Source organism: Pseudophryne corroboree, chromosome 5 (genome assembly GCF_028390025.1).
Source record: "Pseudophryne corroboree isolate aPseCor3 chromosome 5, aPseCor3.hap2, whole genome shotgun sequence".
Lineage (NCBI taxonomy): Eukaryota > Metazoa > Chordata > Amphibia > Anura > Myobatrachidae > Pseudophryne > Pseudophryne corroboree.
In genome coordinates this window covers 508670795-508697273 of record NC_086448.1, presented here as the reverse complement: position 1 = coordinate 508697273, position 26479 = coordinate 508670795, and the positions used below count along the sequence as shown (strand labels likewise).

The window sequence follows — 26479 nt, the reverse complement described above, 5'->3', positions numbered from 1 at the left end:
AAAATCCCAAGGAAATGGGATTCGTACTACCCTTTTCCAACTGGGGACTGTTTAAAAAGAGAAGTGCCTCCTAAAGTAGATACGCACGTCATTCGACTGGTGCGAAAATCCGTTTTACCTTTGCCTTCAACATCATTAAATGATGTCACAGACAGGAAAGTAGATGGTTTTTTGAAAAACATTTTTTCCCTGTCAGGGGCAGTCATAAGGCCGGCTATGGCCTCGGCCTGGATGGCAAAAATGGTAGTTGAATGGCCTGAAGAATTAGAGAACGGGCTTTTAGCACCTACTAGGGAGCAGGAGTCTCATATAGCCCATATGAAACAGGCTGCACTATTTCTAGAAGAAGCAGCAATGGATATGGGTACGATTGCTTCCAAAGCTTCAGCCTTAACGGTAGCCGCTCGCAGAGCAATTTGGCTACGTACATGGAAAGCTGATTCCGAATCCAAAAAGGTTCTGGAAGCTTTGCCTTTTGTTGGGAACATTCTCTTTGGTAAGGAATTGACAGGGATTCTAGAGTCAGAAGCTGAATACAAGAAGGTTAAAATTTCCTACCAGTTATACTCCTAAACCTAGGCATTCAGGTTTTACGCCATTTCGATGGCATGGCAAAACAAAAGGTAAGAATGAACCTAAGCAAACCCAGTACAATAAGTCTGGTAAAATGAGGAAGAAGTGGGCCACTAGAGGGCCAGCTTCCAAACCAGAACAGAAACCATCAGCCTGAGGGTGCGGGCCCCCACTTGGGGGACTCCAAGGTAGGGGGCCGTCTTCTCCAGTTTGCACACATATTGGCAGCAGTCAACAACAGATGCTTGGGTGCAAGAAGTAGTATCTCAGGGTTGTTTTCCCATTCAAAAAACAGCCTCCTCTAAGGTTTTTTTTTTTTTAACAGCCAGTCTCACATAGAGGCGAGGGCCAGGGCACTGCAAGAAGCAGTTCACAAATTACTTCAGTCAGGAGTAATCATCCCAGTACCTCCGGAACAACGGTGGAAGGGGTTTTACTCCAACCTATTCTTGGACCAGAAATCAAATGGGTCGTTTCGACCCATTCTCAATCTCAAAATGTTGAACAAATACATTTGGGTACCGAGGTTTCATATGGAAACATTACGTTCCATAATTTTGGCCATAGAACCAAGGGATTACATGGTTTCTCTGGATATACAGGATGCTTACCTGCATGTGCCAATAGCATTGTCCCATCAGTGTTATCTCAGGTTGGCTATCCTCCAGCAACATTTTCAGTTCCAAGCCTTACCCTTTGGGTTGGCTACAGCCCCCAGAGTATTCACCAAGATTATGGTGGTTATGGAAGTTTATCTCCGCAAACAGGGGATAAGAATTTTTCCATACCTCGACGATCTTTTAATCCTGGCACAGTCCCAGGAATTGCTTTTAAGCCATCTCCAACAGACAATAACTTGTCTACAAAAGCATGGATTGCTCATAAATTGGGCAAAGTCGTCTCAAATTCCGTCACAACGGATGATTCACTTAGGGGCTGTATTGGATTCATGTGTGCAGAGGATAATTCTACCTGTGGGAAAAATATCCAAGGTGCAGTTGATGACTCAGGAATTGTTGCACAGTCAAACAATATCAGTTCACACGGCTATGCGAGTGATGGGGTTGATGGTGTCGACATTCGACATGGTGGAATATGCACAATTCCACTCAAGACCTTTGCAACATCTGATTCTAACCAGATGGAATGGAGTACATCAGACAAGAAACAAACAAGTGATGGTACTTCCGGTAAAGGTAAAAAAGTCATTAGCCTGGTGGCTACAGACATCCCATCTAAACAATGGGAGACCCTTTTGGATATCAGATTGGGAGATCCTGGCAACGGATGCCAGTCTTCAGGGCTGGGAAGCAGTGTCCGGAAAATTATGGTTCCAGGGACAATGGACCAAAAAAGAAAGTTGCCTGCCAATAAATTTGTTGGAACTACGAGCCATATACATGGCACTGATTCAGGCAAAGGACATTCTGCAAGGAAAACCAGTCATTTCCACTCGGACAATGCAACGGCAGTAGCGTACCTCAACCATCAGGGAGAAACTCGCAGCCAAAAAGCAACGGAGGAGGTAAGTCACATACTAAAGTGGGCAGAACTCCATCTTCCAGCATTATCCGCAGTTTTCGTTCCAGGAGTTCTAAACTGGGAAGCGGACTTTCTCAGTCGGCACACCATTCAGGAAACCGAATGGGCTCTACACCCGGAGGTCTTTCAGACTCTAGTAGACAAGTGGGGGTTGCCAAAGATAGATCTCATGGCGTCCCGTCTGAACCACAAAGTTCCGGTATAAGGGTCAAGAACAAAAGACCCCCGGAGCGACCCTGGTGGACGCACTGTCAGTGAAATGGGAATTTCATCTGGCATATCTGTTTCCTCCAATCTCCATGCTACCCAAGGTGGTGAGGAAAATAAAGCAAGCAAGGGGTGCCATGATTCTAATAGCTCCGGCTTGGCCAAGGAGGCATTGGTACATAGACCTGCAGAGGATGTCGTTGGATGCACCAATTCTGCTCCCTCAACGTCCAGATCTACTAATGCAGGGACCCTGTTGTCACATGCATCTGGATCGGCTGTCTTTGACGGCATGGCTGTTGAAACCTCTATCCTACCGTGAGGGTAAATAAATGAGTGTGGCCAGCAAAGCGTGGTGTACGCAGAGAACCTGCGAGGGGACAAGCTGCGCTCGCAGTCGGGATCCCGCATGTTGGGATTCCAGTGTCGGTATTATGACCGCCCGGATTCCATACTGAATTTGCGTCCACAATCGTACGTCTTTTTCCTGTTAATGGTGCAAATACATCTAACTTTGCATCAAACCCGTGAAGTGGAAATGTTTTTTTTTATTTTTCTAAATCAAATCACAAAAGGAGTTAGGGTTCAACTAAAAATAACTGATCTGCCCTACCAAGCTAAAATAATAATTCCACAATCTGTGCACAGGTACACAGCAGTCTTGAGTGTATAGAGCAGCCTCACTAAGGATCCTCAATACTGTGTGGGACCTGGAAGGCGCCAGTGCTGACTGCTGCAGTAAGAAGGAGCCAGGCGCAGCACACTGCTAATAAAAACATTACAGTGGGCCTGTTCCACTCCCTGGGTGACCTGGACTGTGTGCGAGGCAACTCTAGGACCAACCTAGTTACAGCCATGACTGAAATTAATATATTTCTTTCATGTGAATGCACAAAGCTCTTTTAACTCAAAACATTACCAAATGTTTTACTTCAAGCCTTCATTTATATGGTAGCTAACAGCACCCTGGGGCACAACCACTCTCTAGTGGAGGTGACAACAGTCTCTATTTGGTGGTTTCCCATACAAATATAGTTTTTATGATGTTTGTATGGTATGGCAATGTGTATCTCCCAGTCTCCCATAAAACAGGACAGGAGATCCGTACCCTGAAATTGGGACTGCTGGCAAAGTCGAGATGGTAGGTCAGTATACAATGAGCTGTTTCAGCAAATAGAACCCCATGACTATAGGTTCCTGCATGCTGGGTGCCTACATCAGCTGACTCAAGAACAGGAGGCTCAGGTGACTTGGTGCTGCAACATACTAGCCAGGTTTGATGGCGGTCGCTCGAACTGCCTGAGAGAACATCAGTGGCGATGAACCCTGGATCTACAGTTTCGACCCAGAGACCAAACAACTGTCGGCCCAGTGGACCCCAGCCACAAAAGTTTTGACGCGACCAAGCAGATAGTGGCTGTTTTTGTGGTCAAGACTGGTCAAGTAGCTACCGAACCACTTGTGCAACTGCGGATCGTCACTGGGGACTAATATGCCAACCAATGCCTGCTGTAAACACTCAAAGCCATTTCCAGGAGCCATCCAAGTATTTGCACTCATGGTGCCCTTCTCCAACATGACATCAAACTTCCCCACAAGTCCAGGAAAGTGGTGGATTTTCTGGCACTTGAATGCATCCAGGAGCTTGGTCCTCTCATTGTGAGAAATATACTGCGCGTAACGCATATCCAACAAGAGTAAGCGATGATAAATATCAAGAAATACCATTTTATTAACCTTGGTATTTGAGTAACAACATACAGTTAAATATTATTCCTTTTCTTCATACTGCATAAGTATTGTTATCCTCTATAAAACGTTTCAAAAGTATTGTTATTATTCTCCATAGTGTGCATCACAAGTATTACTATTATCCGCTATACTGCATATCACAAGTATTAGTATAATCAATACTATTTATCACAACTACAGTATTATCTTTCTATATACTATGTATCACAAGTATTATTCTTATCCTCCATACTACATATCACAGCATAGCCAAAACAGATTTCAGAACCTTTTCACGAGTGCATTCAAAATGGAGCTAATTTACCAGCCCAGGCCTATCCAATTAGACTTGAAGCCAACTAAATCAGGGGATTTTGACCAAATACGCGATAAGAATGCATTTTTTCCCCACGATCCAACCATCTCAACATATGGGTCCATGACTTATGGCGGATCCTATGTGTTATTGCATGAAAATTAAAAAAACAATTCAGGTATAATAAAAAATACCCCCCCCCCCCCCCCCCCCGAAAAAAAAATAATAAAAAAAAAATATATATATATATTTCTGAATCCAGAATTGTGTCAAAATCCCAGTTTTACATGAAGGTGATGTAAATCCCCCCCATCATCATCTCTTAAATGATGTTGACAAATGCTAAAAAGACCTAATATAGAAAAGTTCACAACGAATAACGATGTTCCGTATTTTACCAAATAAATGTATTTCTACAAGATCTTTTGTATGGTTATATGTCTGGCACACATGTAAGTACCCATGGCAAGGTATATGCAGACAAGCAACATTAGGCTAAGAGGCATTTTACATATAGGCAGTGTAAAATGTATATTATAGTTAGGACATAAAATAGTCTTCATAAGACTTGTCTAGAGATGCAGGAAAACAAACAATTCAACAAGCTCTATACCTGCGTTATCTTCTCTATCCCTTGGAAACCATGTTTCTCAAAATGCTCAGTGATGTTAAGCAGGGTATGTCGTTCCAGATAGCGGCAATGGCTCAGAACAATTAAAAGCTTTTTGTCCTGATGTTGAACGGAAAAAAATAAAATAAAATAAAGATCATCATTTCAAAACATACATTTTTTTCTTACCGCACTAAAGTGATTAAATTATATCATACAGTGTAATCAACATTCATCATATAAGTGTATAACTTTTCCCATCTAGAATTCTCCATCCAAAAGTATGTAAAATATGCTGTTTAGTCACAATGACTCAATCTTGACTTGTTTCCATGCAACTCTACACAGTACGTATAGTAATAAGAAGACCTGGATAAAAGAATCATATTATACAGGCATATTAAATGGTTACTGTAAAATGTATTAGTCATACTTAGTCAATTCTGACATTAGAATTGTGAATGACAAGGAATGGGTTCCTCTGAGTGCACTGAAAAACTTCCATAGAAACAGATTTTGACAGCAGATAAGAACTACTTGGCCCATCTAGGATGCCTTGTGTACCTTCAGTCGCTGCAGGCATCTGCAATTTTTGTAATAATGGAAATCTTCCTACTCACATTTTCACTAGAAGGTATGATGAGAGACAAGTGGGTATCTATCATGGTGTTTAAGACTGAAGGCTATGGGGTATATGCAATTGCGGTCGAATTCCCGAAATTGTCGAATTTCGGGTCATTTTCGACCAAAAAAAAAATTCGCCTATGCAATTCAGTGCTTTCCGACCAAAAAACGGACTTTCAAAATTCGACTTTTTGAAATTCGAATTTTTGCAAATTCGACTTTTCTGCAATGATACAAGCGCTGCAATTCGACCAAAGCATATTCAATTCAAGTTTGGAAATTCGACAGCAGTGCTTTTAGCCTGCAAATTCGTCATTTTCAATCCGCCACACTTTGGAGGGTGAAAACAAATAAAAAAATTTTAAACATGTTTTTTTTTGTGTTTTTTTTTTTGGGAATAGCAGATCTATTTATATTAGAAGGGATTAGGTACTTTTTTTTTTTTTTTGGAGGCACAAATATTATTTATATATTTTTTAAAATATTATTATTATTTTTTTTTATTTTTTTATTGCTGGAACGGTAAAATCCTAAAAAAAAATGGCGTGGGGTCCCCCCTCCAAAGCATAACCAGCCTCGGGCTCTTCAAGCTGGTCCTGGTTCTAAAAATGCGGGGAAAAAATTGACAGGGGATCCCCCGTATTTTTAAAACCAGCACCGGGCTCTGCGCCTGGTGCTGGTGCCAAAAATACGGGGGACAAAATGCGTAGGGGTCCCCCGTATTTTTAACACCAGCATCGGGCTCCACTAGCTGGACAGATAATGCCACAGCCGGGGGTCACTTTTATGCCGTGCCCTGCGGCCGTGGCATTAAATATCCAACTAGTCACCCCTGGCTGGGGTACCCTGGGGGAGTGGGGACCCCTTCAATCAAGGGCCCCCCCCCCCAGCCACCCAAGGGCCAGGGGTGAAGCCCGAGGCTGTCCCCCCCCATCCAATGGGCTGCGGATGGGGGGGCTGATAGCCTTTTGTGATCATGAAAAGAATATTGTTTTTTCCAGCAGTACTACAAGTCCCAGCAAGCCTCCCCCGCAAGCTGGTACTTGGAGAACCACAAGTACCAGCATGCGGGAGAAAAGCGGGCCCGCTGGTACCTGTAGTACTACTGGAAAAAAAATACCCAAATAAAAACAGGACACACACACCGTGAAAGTAAAACTTTATTTCATACGTCGACACACACATACTTACCTATGTTCACACGCCGACATCGGTCCTCTTCTCCATGTAGAATCCAGGGGTACCTGAAAATAAAAGATCAATATACTCACCTCAGCCATGGTCCAGAGATAAATCCACGTACTTGTAGAAAAAAACAAAACGCAAATACCCGACCAAACGGACTGAAAGGGGTCCCATGCTGACACATGAGACCCCTATCCCCGAATGCAGAGAGACCTGTCAGTGACAGCTGTCACAGAAAGGTCTCTATAGCCAATCAGGAAGCGCAACTTCGTTGCGCTCACCTGATTGGCTCTGCGCGTCTGAGCAGACAGCGCATCGCACAGCCCAGTCCATTATATTCAATGGTGGGAACTTAGCGGCTAGCGGTGAGGTCACCCGCCGGTCAGCGGCTGACCGCGGGTTAACCCCACCGCTACCCGCAAAGTTCCCACCATTGAAAGTAATGGAGCGGCTTTGCGATGCGCTGTCACAGCACAGACAGCGCACAGCCAATCAGGTGAGCGCCACGGAAGTAGCGCTTTCTGATTGGCTGAAGGGACTTCAGTGACAGGAGTCACGTGATGTCCCGGGATTCGGGAGAAAGGGGAATGATGTGAAAGCATGGGACCCCTTTCTTAGTCCGGTATGGATCGGTGTTCGTTTTTTTGTTTTGCCAAGTACGTGGATTATCTCTGGACCTGGATGTACCTCTGGACACTGGAAGGTGAGTATAATTTTTTCACAGGTACCTCGGATCGTCGGAGACCGTGGCAGTCGGCGTGTCAACATAGGTAAGTATGTGTGTGTCGGTAGTGTGTAATAAAGTTTTACTATCAAGGTGTGTGTGTACTGTTTTTATTTGGGTATTTTTTTCCAGTAGTACTACAGGTACCAGCGGGCCCGTTTTTCTCCCGCATGCTGGTACTTGTGGTTCTCCAAGTACCAGCTTGCGGGGGAGGCTTGCTGGGACTTGTAGTACTACTGGAAAAAACAATATATTTTTATTATCACAAAAGGCTATCAGCCCCCCCATCCGCAGCCCATTGGATGGGGGGGGACAGCCTCGGGCTTCACCCCTGGCCCTTGGGTGGCTGGGGGGGGGGGACCCCTTGATTGTAGGGGTCCCCACTCCCCCAGGGTACCCCGGCCAGGGGTGACTAGTTGGATATTTAATGCCACGGCCGCAGGGCACGGCATAAAAGTGACCCCCGGCTGTGGCATTATCTGTCCAGCTAGTGGAGCCTGATGCTGGTGTTAAAAATACGGGGGACCCCTACTCTTTTTGTCCCCCGTATTTTTGGCACCAGCACCAGGCGCAGAGCCCGGTGCTGGTTTTAAAAATACGGGGGATCCCTGCCCAATTTTTCCCCTGCATTTTTAGAACCAGGACCAGCGAAGAGCCCGAGGCTGGTTATGCTTTGGAGGGGGGACCCCACGCCATTTTTTTTTCCGGGTTTTTCCCGTTTTTTCCCGTTTTTTAAAATCGCGGCAAAATCCGCCAAATCGGCCGATTTTCGCCCGTGATTCTGGCGAATCTGTTTTTCATTGAATATGGTGAATTCCGGAAGCCACCTTCCGGAATTCACCTGTCGAATTAAGTCGAATTAAAAAAACTGCGAAAAATTGCCGCGATTCGCCGTGAATTGCATATACCCCTATAGCTCTGCCTAGAGAAAGATTAATTTACAAACAGACCTGGAATCTTTTAATGACACCTTGGGGTATATTTACTAAGGTCCCGATTTTGACCGAGATGATGTTTTTTCTTCAAAGTGTCATCTCGGGAATTTACTAAACTCAAATCACGGCAGTGATGAGGGCATTCGTAATATTTTGGAAGTCCTAGGAAAGAATTACGAATCAATACACCATCGGTCAAATACGCCTGCAATTTGGTAGAAATCGGTAATTTACTAATAAGTGCAAATCTCAAACACTGCCGACAATAGCCAAACACTGCCGTGCTGAAATAACTCGTGGAAAAGTGCTAAAAAAAAAAACAGACCTGCTTTTTTTCCCCGTGTTTGGATAGGCATGCACGGATCCATGAGATCCGTGCATGTTTTTCAGTGGGAAGTGGTGGGAAAGTGTTATTTTTATTTTTTTTTAAATGCGTGGGGTCCCCCCTCCTAAGCCAAACCAGCCTCGGGCTCTTTGAGCCGGCTCTGGTTGAAAAAATATGGGAAAAAAAATGATAGGGGTTCCCCCATATTTAAACAACCAGCACCGGGCTCTGCGCCTGGTCCTGGTTCCAAAAATACGGGGGACAAAAAGCGTAGGGGTCCCCCGTATTTCTGAAACCAGCACCGGGCTCCACTAGCCAGATACATAATGCCACAGCCGGGGGACACTTTTATCTAGGTCCCTGCGGCCCTGGCATTACATAACCAACTAGTCACCCCTGGCCGGGGTACCCTGGAGGAGTGGGGACACCTTCAATCAAGGGCCCCCCCCCCCCTCCAGCCACCCAAGGGCCAGGGGTGAAGCCCGAGGCTGTCCCCCCCATCCAAGGGCTGCGGATGGGAGGCTGATAGCCTTTTTGTAAAAAAAAAATGAGTATTGTTTTTAGTAGCAGTACTACAAGTCCCAGCAAGCCTCCCCCGCAAGCTGGTACTTGGAGAACCACAAGTACCAGCATGCGGAGGAAAACCGGGCCCGCTGGTACCTGTAGTACTACTACTAAAAAAATATCCCAATAAAAAATAAGATTTTACTCACCGGTAAATCTATTTCTCGTAGTCCGTAGTGGATGCTGGGACTCCGTAAGGACCATGGGGAATAGCGGCTCCGCAGGAGACTGGGCACAACTAAAGAAACTTTAGGACTACCTAGTGTGCACTGGCTCCTCCCACTATGACCCTCCTCCAGACCTCAGTTAGGATACTGTGCCCGGAAGAGCTGACACAATAAGGAAGGATTTTGAATCCCGGGTAAGACTCATACCAGCCACACCAATCACACCGTATAACTCGTGATACTATACCCAGTTAACAGTATGAAATATAACTGAGCCTCTCAACAGATGGCTCAACAATAACCCTTTAGTTAGGCAATAACTATATACAAGTTTTGCAGACAATCCGCACTTGGGATGGGCGCCCAGCATCCACTACGGACTACGAGAAATAGATTTACCGGTGAGTAAAATCTTATTTTCTCTGACATCCTAAGTGGATGCTGGGACTCCGTAAGGACCATGGGGATTATACCAAAGCTCCCAAACGGGCGGGAGAGTGCGGATGACTCTGCAGCACCGAATGAGCAAACTCTAGGTCCTCCTCAGCCAGGGTATCAAACTTGTAAACTCTTGCAAAAGTGTTTGAACCCGACCAAGTAACAGCTCGGCAAATTTGTAAAGCCGAGACCCCTCGGGCAGCCGCCCAAGAAGAGCCCACTTTCCTCGTGGAATGGGCTTTTACAGATTTAGGGTGCGGCAGTCCAGCCGCAGAATGTGCTAGTTGAATCGTGCTACAGATCCAGCGAGCAATAGTCTGCTTAGAAGCAGGAGCACCCAGCTTGTTGGGTGCATACAGGAGAAATAGCGAGTCAGTTTTCCTGACTCCAGCCGTCCTGGAAACATATAATTTTCAGGGCCCTGACTACGTCCAGTAAGTTGGAATCCTCCAAGTCCCAAGTAGCCGCAGGCACCACAATAGGTTGGTTCACATGAAAAACTGATACCACCTTAGGAAGGAATTGGGAACGAGTCCTCAATTCCGCCCTATCCATATAAAAAAATTAGATAAGGGCTTTTGCATGATAAAGCCGCTAATTCTGATACACGCCTGGCCGACGCCAAGGCCAACAGCATGACCACTTTCCACGTGAGGTATTTTAGCTCCACGGATTTAAGTGGCTCAATCCAATGCGACTTCAGGAAATCCAACACCACGTTGAGATTCCACGGTGCCACTGGAGGCACAAACGGGGGCTGACTATGCAGCACTCCCTTAACAAAAGTCTGAACTTCAGGCAGTGAAGTCAGTTCTATTTTGGAAGAAAACCGATAGAGCCGAAATCTGGACCTTAATGGAACCCAATTTTAGGCCCATAGTCACCCCTGACTGTAGAAAGTGCAGAAATCGACCTAGCTGAAATTCCTCCGTTGGGGCCTTCCTGGCCTCACAGCACGCAACATATTTCCGCCATATGCGGTGATAATGGTTTGCATTCACTTCTTTCCTAGCATTAATTAGCGTAGGAATAACTTCCTCCGGAATGCCCTTTTCCTTCAGGATCCGGCGCTCAACCGCCATGCCGTCAAACGCAGCCGCGGTACGTCTTGGAACAGACAGGCCCCCTGCTGCAGCAGGTCCTGTCTGAGCGGCAGAGGCCATGGGTCCTCTGAGATCATTTCTTGGAGTTCTGGGTACCAAGCTCTTCTTGGCCAATCCGGAACAATGAGTATAGTTCTTACTCCTCTCCTTCTTATAATTCTCATTACCCTGGGTATGAGAGGCAGAGAAGGGAACACATACACCGACTGGTACACCCACGGTGTTACCAGAGCGTCCACAGATATCGCCTGAGGGTCCCTTGACCTGGCGCAATATCTTTTTAGCTTTTTGTTGAGGCGGGACGCCATCATGTCCACCTGTGGCCTTTCCCAACGGTGTACAATCATTTGGAAGACTTCTGGATGAAGTCCCCACTCTCCCGGGTTGAGGTCGTGTCTGCTGAGAAAGTCTGCTCCCCAGTTATCCACTCCGAGAATGAACACTGCTGACAGTGCTAACACGTGATTTTCCGCCCATCGGAGAATCCTTGTGGCTTCTGCCATCGCCATCCTGCTTCTTGTGCCGCCCTGTCGGTTTACATGAGCGACCGCCGTGATGTTGTCTGACTGGATCAGCACCGGCCGGTGTTGAAGCAGGGGTCTAGCCTGACTTAGGGCATTGTAAATGGCCCTTAGTTCCAGAATATTTTTGTGTAGGGAAGTCTCCTGACTTGTCCATAGTCCTTGGAAGTTTCTTCCCTGTGTGACTGCCCCCCAGCCTCGAAGGCTGGCATCCGTGGTCACCAGGACCCAGTCCTGTATGCCGAATCTGCGGCCCTCTAGAAGATGAGCACTCTGCAGCCACCACAACAGCGACACCCTGGCCCTTGGAGACAGGGTTATCCGCCGATGCATCTGAAGATGCGACCCGGACCACTTGTCCAACAGATCCCACTGTAAGATCCTTGCATGGGACCTGGCGAATGGAATTTCTTCGTAAGAAGCTACCATCTTTCCCAGGGCTCGCGTGCATTGATGCACCGACACCTGTATTTGTATTAGAAGGTCTCTGTCTAGAGACGACAACTCTTTGGACTTCTCCTTCGGGAGAAACCCTTTTTTCTTGTTCTGTGTCCAGAACCATACCCAGGAACAGTAGACGCGTCGTAGGAACCAGCTGCGACTTTGGAATATTCAGAATCCAGCCGTGTTGTTGTAGCACTTCCCGAGATAGTGCTACTCCGACGAACAATTGCTCCCTGGACCTCGCCTTTATAAGGAGATCGTCCAAGTACGGGATAATTATTTCGTCCATTACCTTGGTAAATACCCTCGGTGCCGGGGACAGACCAACGGCAACGTCTGGAATTGGTAATGACAATCCTGGTGAGGAGGGTAAATAGGGACATGCAGGTAAGCATCCTTGATGTCCAGTGTTACCATGAAATTCTCCAGGCTTGCAATAATCGCCCTGAGCGATTCCATATTGAACTTGAACCTTCGTATATAAGTGTTCAAGGATTTCAATTTTAGAATGGGTCTCACCAAACCGTCTGGTTTCGGTACCACAAACATTTTGGAATAGTAACCCCGGCCTTGTTGAAGGAGGGGTACCTTGATTTCACCTGCTGGAAGTACAGCTTGTGAATTGCCGCCAGTACTACCTCCCTTTCTCCGAGGGCAGCAGGCAAGACTGATGTGAGGTAACGGCGAGGGGGAGTCGCCTCGAACTCCAGCTTGTATCTCTGTGATACTATTTGCAGAACCTAGGGATCCACCTGTGGGCAAGCCCACTGGTCCTTGAAGTTCCCGAGACGCGCCCCCACCGCACCTGTCTCCACCTGTGGAGCCCCAGCATCATGCGGTGGACTCAGAGGAAGCGGGGGAAGATTTTTGATCCTGGGAACTTGCTGTCTGGTGCAGCTTTTTCCTTCTTCCCTTGTCTCTGTGCAGAAAGGAAGCGCCTTTGACCCGCTTGCTTTTCTGAAGCCGAAAGGACTGTACCTGAAAATACGGTGCTTTCTTAGGCTGTGAGGAAACCTGAGGTAAAATTTTTTCTTCCCAGCTGTTGTTGTGGATACGAGGTCCCAGAGACCATCCCCAAACAATTCCTCACCCTTATAAGGCAGAATCTTCATGTGCCTTTTAAAGTCAGCATCACCTGTCCACTGCCGGGTCTCTAATACCCTCCTGGCAGAATGGACATTGCATTAATTCTGGATGCCAGCCGGCAAATATCCCTCTGTGCATCCCTCATATATAAGACGATGTCTTTAAAATGCTCTATGTTAGCAAAATATTATCCCTGTCTAGGGTATTAATATTATCTGACAGGGTATCAGACCACGCTGCAGCAGCACTATTCATGCTGAGGCAATTGCAGGTCTCAGTATAGTACCTGAGTGTGTATATACAGACTTCAGGATAGCCTCCTGCTTTTTATCAGCAGGCTCCTTCAAAGTGGCCGTATCCTAAGACGGCAGTGCCACCTTTTTTGACAAACGTGTGAGCGCCTTATCCACCCTAGGGGATATCTCCCAACGTGACCTATCCTCTGGCGGGAAAGGGTACGCCAGCAGTAACTTTTTAGAAATTACCAGTTTCTTATCGGGGGAACCCACGCTTCTTTACACACTTCATTCACTCATCTGATGGGGGAACAAAACACTGGCTGCTTTTTCTCCCCAAACATAAAACCCCTATTATGTGGTACTTGGGTTAATGTCAGAAATGTGTAACACATTTTTCATTGCCGAGATCATGCAACGGATGTTCCTAGTGGATTGTGTATATGTCTCAACCTCGTCGACACTGGAGTCAGACTCCGTGTCGACATCTGTGTCTGCCATCTGAGGTAACGGGCGTTTTTTTGAGCCCCTGATGGCCTTTGAGACGCCTGGGCAGGCGCGGGCTGAGAAGCCGGCTGTCCCACAGCTGTTACGTCATCCAGCCATTTATGTAAGGAGTTGACATTGTCGGTTAATACCTTCCACCTATCCATCCACTCTGGTGTCGGCCCCACAGGGGGCGACATCCCATTTATCGGCCTCTGCTCTGCCTCCACGTAACCTTCCTCATCCAACATGTCGACACAGCCGTACTGACACACCGCACACACACAGGGAATGCTCTGACTGAGGACAGGACCCCACAAAGTCCTTTGGGGAGACAGAGAGAGAGTATGCCAGCACACACCAGAGCGCTATATAATGCAGGGATTAACACTATAACTGAGTGATTTTCCCCCCAATAGCTGCTTGTATACACATATTGCGCCTAAATTTGGTGCCCCCCCTCTCTTTTTAACCCTTTGAGCCTGAAAACTACAGGGGAAAGCCTGGGGAGCTGTCTTCCAGCTGCACTGTGTAGAAAAAATGGCGCCAGTGTGCTGAGGGAGATAGCCCCGCCCCTTTTTCGGCTGACTTTTCTCCCGCTGTTTTCATGGATTCTGGCAGGGGTAATTTATCACATATGGGGTATATGCAATTGCGGTCGAATTCGCGGCAATTTTCGCCGTTTTTTAATTCGACTCAATTCGACAGGTGAATCCCGGAAGGTGGCTTCCGGAATTCACCATATTCAATGAAAAACGGATTTGCCAGAGTCGCGGGCGAAAATCGGCCGATTTGGCGGATTTTGCCGCGATTTTAAAAAACGGTAAAAAAACGTGAAAAACCCGAAAAAAAAAAATGGCGTGGGGTCCCCCCTCCAAAGCATAACCAGCCTCGGGCTCATCGAGCTGGTCCTGGTTCTAAAAATGCAGGGGAAAAATTGGCCAGGGATCCCCCGTATTTTTAAAACCAGCACCGGGCTCTGCGCCTGGTGCTGGTGCCAAAAATACGGGGGACAAAAAGAGTAGGGGTCCCCCGTATTTTTAACACCAGCATCGGGCTCCACTAGCTGGACAGATAATGCCACAGCCGGGGGTCACTTTTATGCCGTGCCCTGCGGCCGTGGCATTAAATATCCAACTAGTCACCCCTGGCCGGGGTACCCTGGGGGAGTGGGGACCCCTTCAATCAAGGGGTCCCCCCCGCCAGCCACCCAAGGGCCAGGGGTGAAGCCCGAGGCTGTCCCCCCCCATCCAATGGGCTGCGGATGGGGGGGCTGATAGCCTTTTGTGATAATAAAAAGATATTGTTTTTTCCAGCAGTACTACAAGTCCCAGCAAGCCTCCCCCGCAAGCTGGTACTTGGAGAACCACAAGTACCAGCATGCGGGAGAAAAACGGGTCCGCTGGTACCTGTAGTACTACTGGGAAAAAAATACCCAAATAAAAACAGGACACACACACCTTGATAGTAAAACTTTATTACACACTACCGACACACACATACTTACCTATGTTGACACGCCGACTGCCACGGTCTCCGACGATCCGAGGGTACCTGTGAAAAAATTATACTCACCTTCCAGCGTCCAGAGATAAATCCACGTCCAGAGAGTAAAATCCACGTACTTGTTTTAAAAAAAAAAAACGCAAATACCCGCTCCATACCGGACTAGAAAGGGGTCCAATGCTTTCACATCAGACCCCTTTCTCCCGAATGCCGGGACATCACGTGACTCCTGTCACTGACGTCCCTTCAGCCAATCAGGAAGCGCTACTTCCGTGGCGCTCACCTGATTGGCTGTGCGCTGTCTGTACTGTGACAGCGCATCGCAAAGCCGCTCCATTACTTTCAATGGTGGGAACTTAGCGGCTAGCGGGGGGGGGTCACCCGCCGGTCAGCCGCTGACCGGCGGGTGACCTCACCGCTAGCCGCTAAGTTCCCACCATTGAATATAATGGACTGGGCTGTGCTTCCTGATTGGCTATAGAGACCTTTCTGTGACAGCTGTCACTGACAGGTCTCTCTGCATTCGGGGATAGGGGTCCCATGTGTCAGCATGGGACCCCTTTCAGTCCGGCATGGAGCGGGTGTTCGGTTTGTTTTTTTCTCCAAGTACGTGGATTTATCTCTGGAGCCTGGTTGAGGTGAGTATATTGATCTTTTATTTTCAGGTATCCCTGGATTCTACATGGAGAAGAGGACCGATGTCGGCGTGTGAACATAGGTAAGTATGTGTGTGTCGACGTATGAAATAAAGTTTTACTTTCACGGTGTGTGTGTCCTGTTTTTATTTGGGTATTTTTTTTCCAGTAGTACTACAGGTACCAGCGGGCCCGTTTTTCTCCCGCATGCTGGTACTTGTGGTTCTCCAAGTACCAGCTTGCGGGGGAGGCTTGCTGGGACTTGTAGTACTGCTGGAAAAAACAATATTCTTTTCATGATCACAAAAGGCTATCAGCCCCCCCATCCGCAGCCCATTGGATGGGGGGGGGGGACAGCCTCGGGCTTCACCCCTGGCCCTTGGGTGGCTGGGGGGGGGGGGGGGGACCCCTTGATTGAAGGGGTCCCCACTCCCCCAGGGTACCCCGGCCAGGGGTGACTAGTTGGATATTTAATGCCACGGCCGCAGGGCACGGCATAAAAGTGACCCCCGGCTGTGGCATCTGTCCAGCTAGTGGAGCCCGATGCTGGTGTTAAAAATACGGGGGACCCCTACGCTTTTTGTCCCCCGTATTTTTGGCACCAGCACCAGGCGCAGAGCCCGGTGCTGGTTTTAAAAATACGGGGGATCCCCTGTCAATTTTTTCCCCGCATTTTTAGAACCAGGACCAGCTCGAAGAGCCCGAGGCTGGTTATGCTTTGGAGGGGGGACCCCACGCCATTTTTTTTTAGGATTTTACCGTTCCAGCAATAAATAAAAAAAAAAAAAAAAAAAAAAAAAAAAATTTAAAAAATATATAAATAATATTTGTGCCTCCAAAAAAAAAAAAAAAAGTACCTAATCCCTTCTAATATAAATAGATCTGCTATTCCCAAAAAAAAAACCACAAAAAAAAACATGTTTAAATTTTTTTTATTTGTTTTCACCCTCCAAAGTGTGGCGGATTGAAAATGACGAATTTGCTGTCTAAAAGCACTGCTGTCGAATTTCCAAACTTGAATTGAATATGCTTTGGTCGAATTGCAGCACTTATATCATTGCAGAAAAGTCGAATTTGCAAAAATTCGAATTTCAAAAAGTCGAATTTTGAAAGTCCGTTTTTTGGTCGGAAAGCACTGAATTGCATAGGCGATTTTTTTTTTTGGTCGAAAATGACCCGAAATTCGACAATTTCGGGAATTCGACCGCAATTGCATATACCCCATATAGCCCTGGGACTATATATTGTGATGATTTGCCAGCCAAGGTGTTTATATTGCCCTCAGGGCGCCCCCCCCCCAGCGCCCTGCACCCATCAGTGACCGGAGTGGGAGGTGTGCATGAGGAGCAATGGCGCACAGCTGCAGTGCTGTGCACTACCTTGTTGAAGACAGAAGTCTTCTGCCGCCGATTTTCCGGAACACTTCTTGCTTCTGGCTCTGTAAGGGGGCCGGCGGTGCGGCTCCGGGACCGAACATCGAGGTCGGGTCCTGTGGTTGATCCCTCTGGAGCTAATGGTGTCCAGTAGCCTAAGAAGCCCAAGCTACCACCAGTTAGGTAGGTTCGCTTCTTCTCCCCTTAGTCCCTCGCTGAAGTGAGTCTGTTGCCAGCAGATCTCACTGTAAAATAAAAAACCTAAAATATACTTTCTTTCTAGGAGCTCAGGAGAGCCCCTAGTGTGCATCCAGCTCAGCCGGGCACAAGATTCTAACTGAGGTCTGGAGGAGGGTCATAGTGGGAGGAGCCAGTGCACACCAGGTAGTCCTAAAGCTTTCTTTAGTTGTGCCCAGTCTCCTGCGGAGCCGCTATTCCCCATGGTCCTTACGGAGTCCCAGCATCCACTTAGGACGTCAGAGAAACATAAGACACACACCTTGAAAGTAAAAGTTTAATGCATACATCCACACCTCCATATACACATACTTACCTATGTTCACACGAGGGTCGGTCCTCTTCTCCATGTAGAATCCACGGTGTACCTGTTGAAAAAATTATACTCACAAAATCCAGTGTAGATGGCTCCTCTTTTAATCCATTTGTAATCCAGGTACTTTGCAAAATAACAAAACGGACACCCGACCTCGCACTGAAAGGGGCCCCATGTTTTCACATGGGACCCCTTTCCCTGAATGCCAGGAACCCCCTCTGACTTATGTCTAAGACGGTTCCATCAGCCAATCAGGGAACGCCACGTTGTGGCATCCTCCTGATTGGCTGTGTGCTCCTGTACTGTATGACAGGCAGCACACGGCAATATTACAATGTAGCGCCTATGCGCTCCATTATAACCAATGGTGGGAACTTTGTGGTCAGCGGTGAGGTTACTTTCGGTCAACCGCTGACCACAAAGTTCCCACCATTGGTTACAATGGAGCGCATAGGCGCTACATTGTAACACTGCCGTGTGCTGCCTGTCATACAGTACAGGAGCACACAGCCAATCAGGAGGATGCCACAACGTGGCCCTTGGGTGGCTGGAGGGGGGGGACCCCTTGATTGAAGGGGTCCCCACTCCTCCAGGGTACCCCGGCCAGGGGTGACTAGTTGGTTATGTAATGCCAGGGCCGCAGGGACCTAGATAAAAGTGTCCCCCGGCTGTGGCATTATGTATCTGGCTAGTGGAGCCCGGTGCTGGTTTCAGAAATACGGGGGACCCCTACGCTTTTTGTCCCCCGTATTTTTGGAACCAGGACCAGGCGCAGAGCCCGGTGCTGGTTGCTTAAATATGGGGGAACCCCTGACATTTTTTTCCCCATATTTCTTCAACCAGGACCGGCTCAAAGAGCCCGAGGCTGGTTTGGCTTAGGAGGGGGGACCCCACGCAATTTTTTTTTTATTTTAACACTGATTACAATTTTTTAAAAGGTGCACAATGAAGCCCAGCACGGATCTCTCAGATCCGGCCGAGATTCATTGTATTAAAGTCGGCAGTGTTTTACAAGTCACTCACGTAAAACACTGCCCAAAAAAAACCGCATGACATCGACATCGGTAAATCCGAAAATGCAGAATACGACAGCTTAGTAAATTAGTCGTAATAAATTCAAAAAGTTGCAACTTTACACTTTCAATGTCATTCGTGATTGAACTTTGACCGCAATCGGGAAAATACGAATTTTAGTAAATATACCCCCTTGTTTTTAAAGACAATTTTTACAGGCCTCCTCGTATTTACCTTCTGCCCCATAGTAACTTAAGTATTCCTATTCTCTATGCACCTGCTGTACCTTATCAATATTCCACTTATCAGACCAAAATGACATGATGAGCATCAACAGATGTGGGGGAAAAATAACTTACAAGAGATATTGTGGGGTCTTCATAAAAGCTGCCAAATAAATCAGGAGATGAAACATCCACTGAAACGCTAAGAAATAAAGAAGTCATTGTTAGACTCTTAGCAAAAAAATAGAAGAGTAAAAAAAAGAGCAGTGTCATTCTTTGAACTGATTACTTAGACATGCTGTAGAAATCCCTTCAGAGTAATTACTGCGGGGGCGTACACATCTCATAACCAATCATTAATTTTCCAAGAAAATCATATTTTTAACCATACAAATTAAAAGAAATGCTTGTCGTGAAGCTGACATACAAAGTGCTATAAATCTATAGGCCGCTGTAGATAACTAATCACAAAAAAATGCTGAATACAATTACTTGATTTTCTGATTTTAACTAGTATCCAAAATAATAAACTTCTTCATTGAAACGTTCTGTTGTGATATAATTTTCCAACCATTAAGTAAAAATAGCTATACATTAAACATTTCTGTTTAAGGCAGTGTTATCATTTACACATATATGATCATATACAATTATCAGAATATTAGCCACAATATAGTTTCATATACTATATACAGCTACTTTTCAGTTTAGAGGGAAAAAAATAGTCAGGCATGCCTGAATACATGAGGGAACATGTAAGCAAATTCAGCTACATTTCAGCATAAAATTTCATGAACCAAACTACATACTGCTTTGTATCCACATCTCCATCAGGCTTGGTGCTCAGATATTCAAGGGTGGATATAAAAGCCTGTTTAAGAATAAGAAGCAGAATGAGGGGGGAGAAAACAACAACAGGACAATGTAGATAAGTAACCAATTACATGTTTGTAAGGAAGCTGTGCGCTGTTACGCAGTGAAACGCGATAGAGAAGATATTTATTCACTGGAGGTTCATTAGTTTTGGACATTCATTCAGTATATCATTTCACCCAGCTTTTGTAGAATTCATCTTTTTGCATCACTGCGAAGATTTCACGGAGGAGACTCTCAATCCCACACCCAGGCCCGGCGCTGGCCACTCAGCAAAGGGATGCAAAGTACGGAGGCTACTGGCTGGAGAGGCGCTCTTCTTGCTCTGCATCCCTGTGCTGAGCTGCTGTCACACTATCACAGGCAGTGGTGCCGGCAGCATGAAGCCTTCTCTCCCCCTCCTCTGTGACAAGCAGTGTACCGACCTAAAGGGGGTGGAGCTACACGGAACCAGTCACCAGGCTGCAGTCTGCAACACAGGAGGATAACATGATACAGCTCTGGCCACCAAGCCTTCTTTAAGTAAGAGGATGGAAGGAGACTGAGTGAAAGTGTGTGTGTATATAGTATCTGTGTACTGTAGATGTATGTGTTACTATGTATGTGTGTAATGTATGTACAGTATGTGTGTGTATGTATATGTGGTGTGTGTATGTATATATATGTGGTGTGTGTATGTGTATGCATGACTGCGGCATAATGTGTGTAAGCGTCACTGCTGCGACAATCTCTCACTGCTGCAACTTTGACATCCAGCCATTACATGCTTTTTGTACTATGATAGGTATTTACAATTTTAGCTTTTACTAGTTATTTCTAGGCCAGCCTATAGTCTGTTCTCACTGTGTATTAGTGGGGGTATAGTGATTTGTTCACACCTTGTGGCAACCTTTTGCTGAGGGTGGAGTTTTCAGAGGGTGGGGGCTGCTATCAATTAACCCTGCATCCATGTCTGCATGGTTATTTAACTAGTATTGGTCAAGGCTGCCAGCATTTTAGTTGCTAAGTATATTAGTGCAAAGTAGGATGATATAATCTATGGAGATATACGGAGATAAACAGGAGAGAAACAGAGGGACAGCAGACTACCTCCCCCCACCTCCACAAAAGAACTACAACCAACAGACTACAGTGAGTTACCCATACCACTACCAGTAATGCCTGCAGCCTGCACAGCCTGGATACTGAACAACCTGTCTGATTAAGTAGCAGCCCTACTGCTTTCACAGATTGCTCACACTCTCATTTACACAATCTACAACCACTGTGTATCCATCTCAGCCTTTCCATTCCTAACATTATTTCTTAAAATACTGTTTGCACTGTCTTTTGCTTACATTACACCCCACATACTCCTTGTTCATTCTATATTACACCTACACCATTCTATTCCCCTTAACACTACTGTACCAAATTATGGCTCCTCGATCCTGTCACATACCAATCCTCACTGCAAGGTCTCACCCCCCAAATTCAAAATCACCCACAAACACTCAGAACCCAGCCAACCTTATCCCTATCTCCCCTGTCCCCTCCCTTCCATTCTCCTGTGCACTCTGGAATGCTAGATCAAGCTGCCAACTATCCATGACCTCTTCATCTTCCACTCTTTTCACCTTCTCGCCATCACTGAAACCTGGCTCTCCTCCTCTGACACCACCTCCCCTGCTGCCCTCTCCTACGGAGGCCTCTCCTTCACCCACACGGTCAGACCTGATGGTCGCCAGGGTGGAGGCGTGGGCATCCTTCTCTCCCCTAACTGCACCTTTCGTGTCATCCCACCTGAGCCCTCCCTCACCTTCTCCACCTTTGAGGTCCACACTATCCGCCTCTTCTACCCCATTCACCTCCTTGTGGCAGTGATCTACCGCCCCCCTGGCCACTGTTCACCTTTCCTTGACAACTTTGCTGCCTGGCTTCCCCACTTTCTCTCCTCTGACCTCCCCTCTGTCATCCTCGGAGACTTTAACATCCCTATTGACATCACTAATGCCGCTTCCACTAATCTTCTCGCCCTTTCCACCTCCTTTGGACTTTCTCAATGGACCTCCACCGCTACTCACAATCTCGGCCACTCCCTCAACCTTGTCTTCACCCACCGATGTGATCTCTCTGATTTCTCAAACTCTCCCTTCCCTCTCTCTGACCACCATCTGCTTTCTTTCACCCTCTCATCCTCCCTCCTCCCCTCCACGCCCAGACCCACCACCACCAGACGCAATCTTGGGTCTCTCAATCCCACTTTCATGTCCTCCCTCGAGACTTTCCTCTCTCCTCTTTCCACTATGACTTGTCCCAACCAGGAAGCCACCTTCTATAACTCTTCCCTAACCGCTGCTCTCGACTCTGTGGCCCCCCTCTCCTCTGTCCCCCTCCGCCGCTCCAAACCTCAACCCTGGCACACCAAACTAACACGTTTCTTACAAAAATGCTCACGCTCCGCTGAACGCTCCTGGAGGAAATCTCACTCTCTACCGGACTTCCTCCATTTCAAGTTTATTCTCTCCTCCTACAGCTCTGCTCTTTCCCTCGCCAAGCAATCCTTTTTCCAAGCACTCATCTCTTCTCAGTCCTCCTGTCCACGCCGTCTCTTTGAAACTTTCAACACTCTCCTTCGCCCACCTCCTCCTCCCCTCCCATCCTCCCTCACTGCCACTGACTTTGCCTCCTTCTTCATCTCCAAAATTGAGGATATCCGACACGACATCTCCCGCCGTCACCCCTCTGCTACCCCCCTGCCCCCTCTATCCCTCCCCTCCATCTATCCCACCCTGTCCTCCTTCCATCCGACTTCAGAAAAGGAAGTCCACTCCCTCATCTTATCCTCCCCCCCTACCACCTGCCCCCTGGACCCCCTCCCCTCCCGTCTTCTCCGCTCCCTCTCCCCCACTGCCTGCTCCCACCTTGTTCACCTCTTTAACCTGTCCCTCTCCACCGGCATCTTCCCCTCACCATTCAAACATGCTCTGGTCTCACCTATTCTCAAAAAACCCAACCTCGACCCCTCATCACCCACTAACTACCGCCCCATCTCTCTTCTCCCTTTCGCCTCCAAATTACTTGAACGACTAGTCTACAGCCGTCTCACAAGCTACCTCTCTGACAACTCCATCCTCGATCCACTACAATCTGGCTTTCGCCCACTCCACTCAACTGAGACTGCCCTGGTGAAAGTCACCAATGACCTGCTTTCGGCCAAATCCAGGAGCCACTTCTCTCTGCTCATCCTTCTGGACCTCTCTGCTGCCTTTGACACCGTAGATCATCCTCTCCTCCTCGGCACACTCCAAAACGCTGGCCTCTCTAGCACTGTCCTTGACTGGTTTTCTTCTTACCTCACTAACCGCTCCTTCTCTGTGTCTGCCTCAAGCACCACCTCACACCCTTCCATCCTTCCTGTTGGTGTCCCTCAGGGTTCTGTCCTTGGACCACTTCTGTTCTCCCTGTATACCTCTTCCCTGGGTGCGCTCATTAACTCATTTGGCCTTCAATACCCCCTCTATGCTGATGACACACAACTCTACCTCTCATCTCCTGATCTGTCCCCCTCTGTCCTCTCTCAGGTTTCCAGCTGCCTCTCTGCAATCTCCTCCTGGATGTCTGAACGCTCTCTAAAGCTCAACATGGACAAAACGGAACTCATCATCTTCCCCCCATCCAGAGCAACACCCCCAACCAATATCTCCATCATTGTTGACAACACCACCATCTCCCCCGTTCCCCAACTCCGCTGCCTGGGCGTCACTCTTGACTCCTCCCTCTCCTTTTGCACCCCACATACAAGCTCTGGCACAATCCTGTCGTTTCCAGCTACGCAACATTGCTCGTATCAGGCCATATCTCTCCCAGAGTGCAACTAAACTCATCATCCACTCACTGGTCATCTCACGACTTGATTACTGCAATGTCCTCCTCACTGGCCTCGCTTGCTCCCATCTTGCTCCCCTCCAATCTGTCCTGAACTCCGCAGCTAGGCTTATCTTCCTCTCCCGCCGCACCACATCTGCCACTCCCCTTCAACAAAATCTACACTGGCTCCCATTCCCCTACAGAATCCTCCTCAAACTCCTCACCCTCACATACAAGGCCATCTCTAATTCCACTGCTCCCTACATCTCCAACCTCCTTTCCCTTCATACTCCCTCCCGCCCCCTACGGTCGACTAATGACCGTCGCCTCTCCACCGCCCTGGTCACTGCTTCCCATGCACGAGTTCAGGATTTTGCACGTGCTGCACCCCTTCAGTGGAATGCACTCCCCCGCTCCATTAGACTCTCCCCAACCTTGCAAAGCTTCAAACGGGCTCTAAAAACCCACCTATTCATCAAAGCGTACCCTTCTAATGCATAACCCAGAGCTGAAGCCGCGCCTCCTCCCCCTGCCTCATGCCGTGAACATCTCAGCTTTGCTTGCATACTGCCATCAGGCTACCTCCCGCTTGCCTGCACCGCTTGTCATCTGTCTGTCGCCCCTCCCCAATAGATTGTTAGCTCTTCAGAGCAGGGCCCTCTTTCCTCTTGTTATCTAAGCCCTAGTCTCAACACATTTCACTCACAGCTCTCCCCTACTCAATGACCATTTTTATCCTGCTAGTAAAGGCTCATCTTCATCTATGACCACCAGCCTCTAGTAGTATGATGATCACTCCCTCAATACTTACATCTTAGCTGTACTATGTCTTGAGAATGTGTGGTGCTCTGTTACCTGTACTCTACTTCTGTTATTTATTTACTGTAATGCAATGTTTCGTCCCCTGTACTGTCCTTTGTACGGCGCTGCGAAACACATGTGGCGCCTTATAAATAAAATGTAATAATAATAATAATAATAATAATAACTGCTACAGGGAGCGGTGCATGTGTAGGCGTCACTGGTACAGGGGTCATAATACGTGTAAGCATCATTGGTACAAGGGGCAGTACATGTGTAATTGTCACTGCTACAGGGGGCGGTACGTGTGTAAGCGTCACTGGTACAGGAGGTCGTTACGCATGTAAGCGTCACTGGTACAGGAGGTCGTTACGAGTGTAAGCGTAACTGGTACAGGGGATGTGTGTGTAGGCGTCACTACTACAGGGGGCATTACGCATGTAAGCGTCACTGGTACAGGGGGTGTTGTGTGTGTAAGCATAATTGCTTCAGGGGGCGGTACGTGTGTAAGCGTCACTGGTACAGGGGGTCGTTATGAGTGTAAGCGTAACTGGTACAGGGGATGTGTGTGTAGGCGTCACTACTACAGGGGGAGTTACGCATGTAAGCGTCACTGGCACAGGGGGTGTTGCGTGTGTTAAACATCATTGGTTCAGGGGGTGGTACGTGTGTAAGCGTCACTGGTACAGGGGGCGTTATGCGTGTAAGCATCACTGGTATAGAGGGCGTAATGCATGTTAGCTTGACTGCTACAGGGGGCGGCACGTATGTAAGTGTCACTGGTACAGGGGGCATTACATGTAAGCGTCACTGGTACAGGGGGCGTTACATGTGTAAGCATCACTGCTACAAGGGGAGTCTTCACTACTACAGGGGGCGTTGTGTGTAAGCGTTATTACTACATGGTTCATTGTGTGTATAAGTGGCACTTCCACAGGGGGCATTGTGTGTAAGCGGCACTACTACAGGTGGCATTATGTGCGCTGTCCCTTTGTAAAGTATGGGAGGGTGCAAATTTATAGTTTGCAGGGGGGCACTGAACACCCTAGCACCAGCCCTGCCCACACCCAAAGCCATAGACAGGACAGTGCTTGGATGGTGATATACAGTGCATCTGGAAAGTATTCACAGCGCTTCACTTTTTCCACATTTTATGTTACAGTCTTATTCCAAAATGGAATAAATTCATTTTCCCCTTCAAAATTCTACACACAATACCCCATAATGACAATGTGAAAAGATTTTTTTTTAGATTTTTGCTAATTTATTCAAAATAAAAAACAAAGAAATCATATGTACATAAGTATTCACAGCCTTTGCCATGAAGCTCAAAATTGAGCTCAGATGCATCCTGTTTCCACTGATCATCCTTGAGATGTTTCAGACAAAGGAATTGTCTGTAGACCCCCGAGGCAGGACTGTCTCGAGGCACAAATCTGGGGAAGGGTACAGAAAAATATCTGCTGCTTTGATGGTCCCAATGAGCACAGTGGCCTCCATCATCTGTAAATGGAAGAAGTTCGGAACTACCAGGACTCTTCCTAGAGCTTGCCGGCAGTCTAAACTGAGCGATTGGGGCAGAAGGGCCATAGTCAGGGAGGTGACCAAGTACCCAATGGTCACTCTGTCAGAGCTACAGCATTCCTCTGTGGAGAGAGGAGAACCTTCCAGAAGGACAACCATCTCTGCAGTAATCCACCAATCAGGCCTGTATGGTAGAGTGGCCAGACGGAAGCCACTCCTTAGTAAAAAGCACATGGCAGCCCATCTGGATTTTGCCAAAATGCACCTGAAGGACTCTCAGACCATAAGAAACAAAATTCTCTGGTCTAAT

The 26479-nt window shown here is 47.4% G+C and overlaps 1 protein-coding gene and 1 long non-coding RNA gene across 3 annotated transcripts in view; one reads left to right on the top strand and one right to left on the bottom strand.

Moving 5' to 3' along the window:
- The window catches only part of EXOC2 (exocyst complex component 2), a 546170-nt gene that overhangs the window by 123456 nt on the left and 396235 nt on the right, over window positions 1–26479 (bottom strand). For both annotated transcript variants that reach the window (XM_063923055.1, XM_063923056.1), the window contains 3 exons: window positions 19932–19993; window positions 19258–19324; window positions 4983–5099 (listed from right to left, as the gene is read on the bottom strand). In XM_063923055.1, coding sequence (XP_063779125.1) covers window positions 4983–5099; window positions 19258–19324; window positions 19932–19993 — 246 coding nt within the window. The remainder of the gene's footprint in view (window positions 1–4982; window positions 5100–19257; window positions 19325–19931; window positions 19994–26479) is intronic.
- Window positions 20353–26479, top strand: part of LOC134927929 (uncharacterized) — a 158729-nt gene continuing 152602 nt past the window's right edge. The window contains exon 1 of the long non-coding RNA XR_010177779.1: window positions 20353–20517. This is a non-coding gene — a long non-coding RNA (uncharacterized LOC134927929). The remainder of the gene's footprint in view (window positions 20518–26479) is intronic.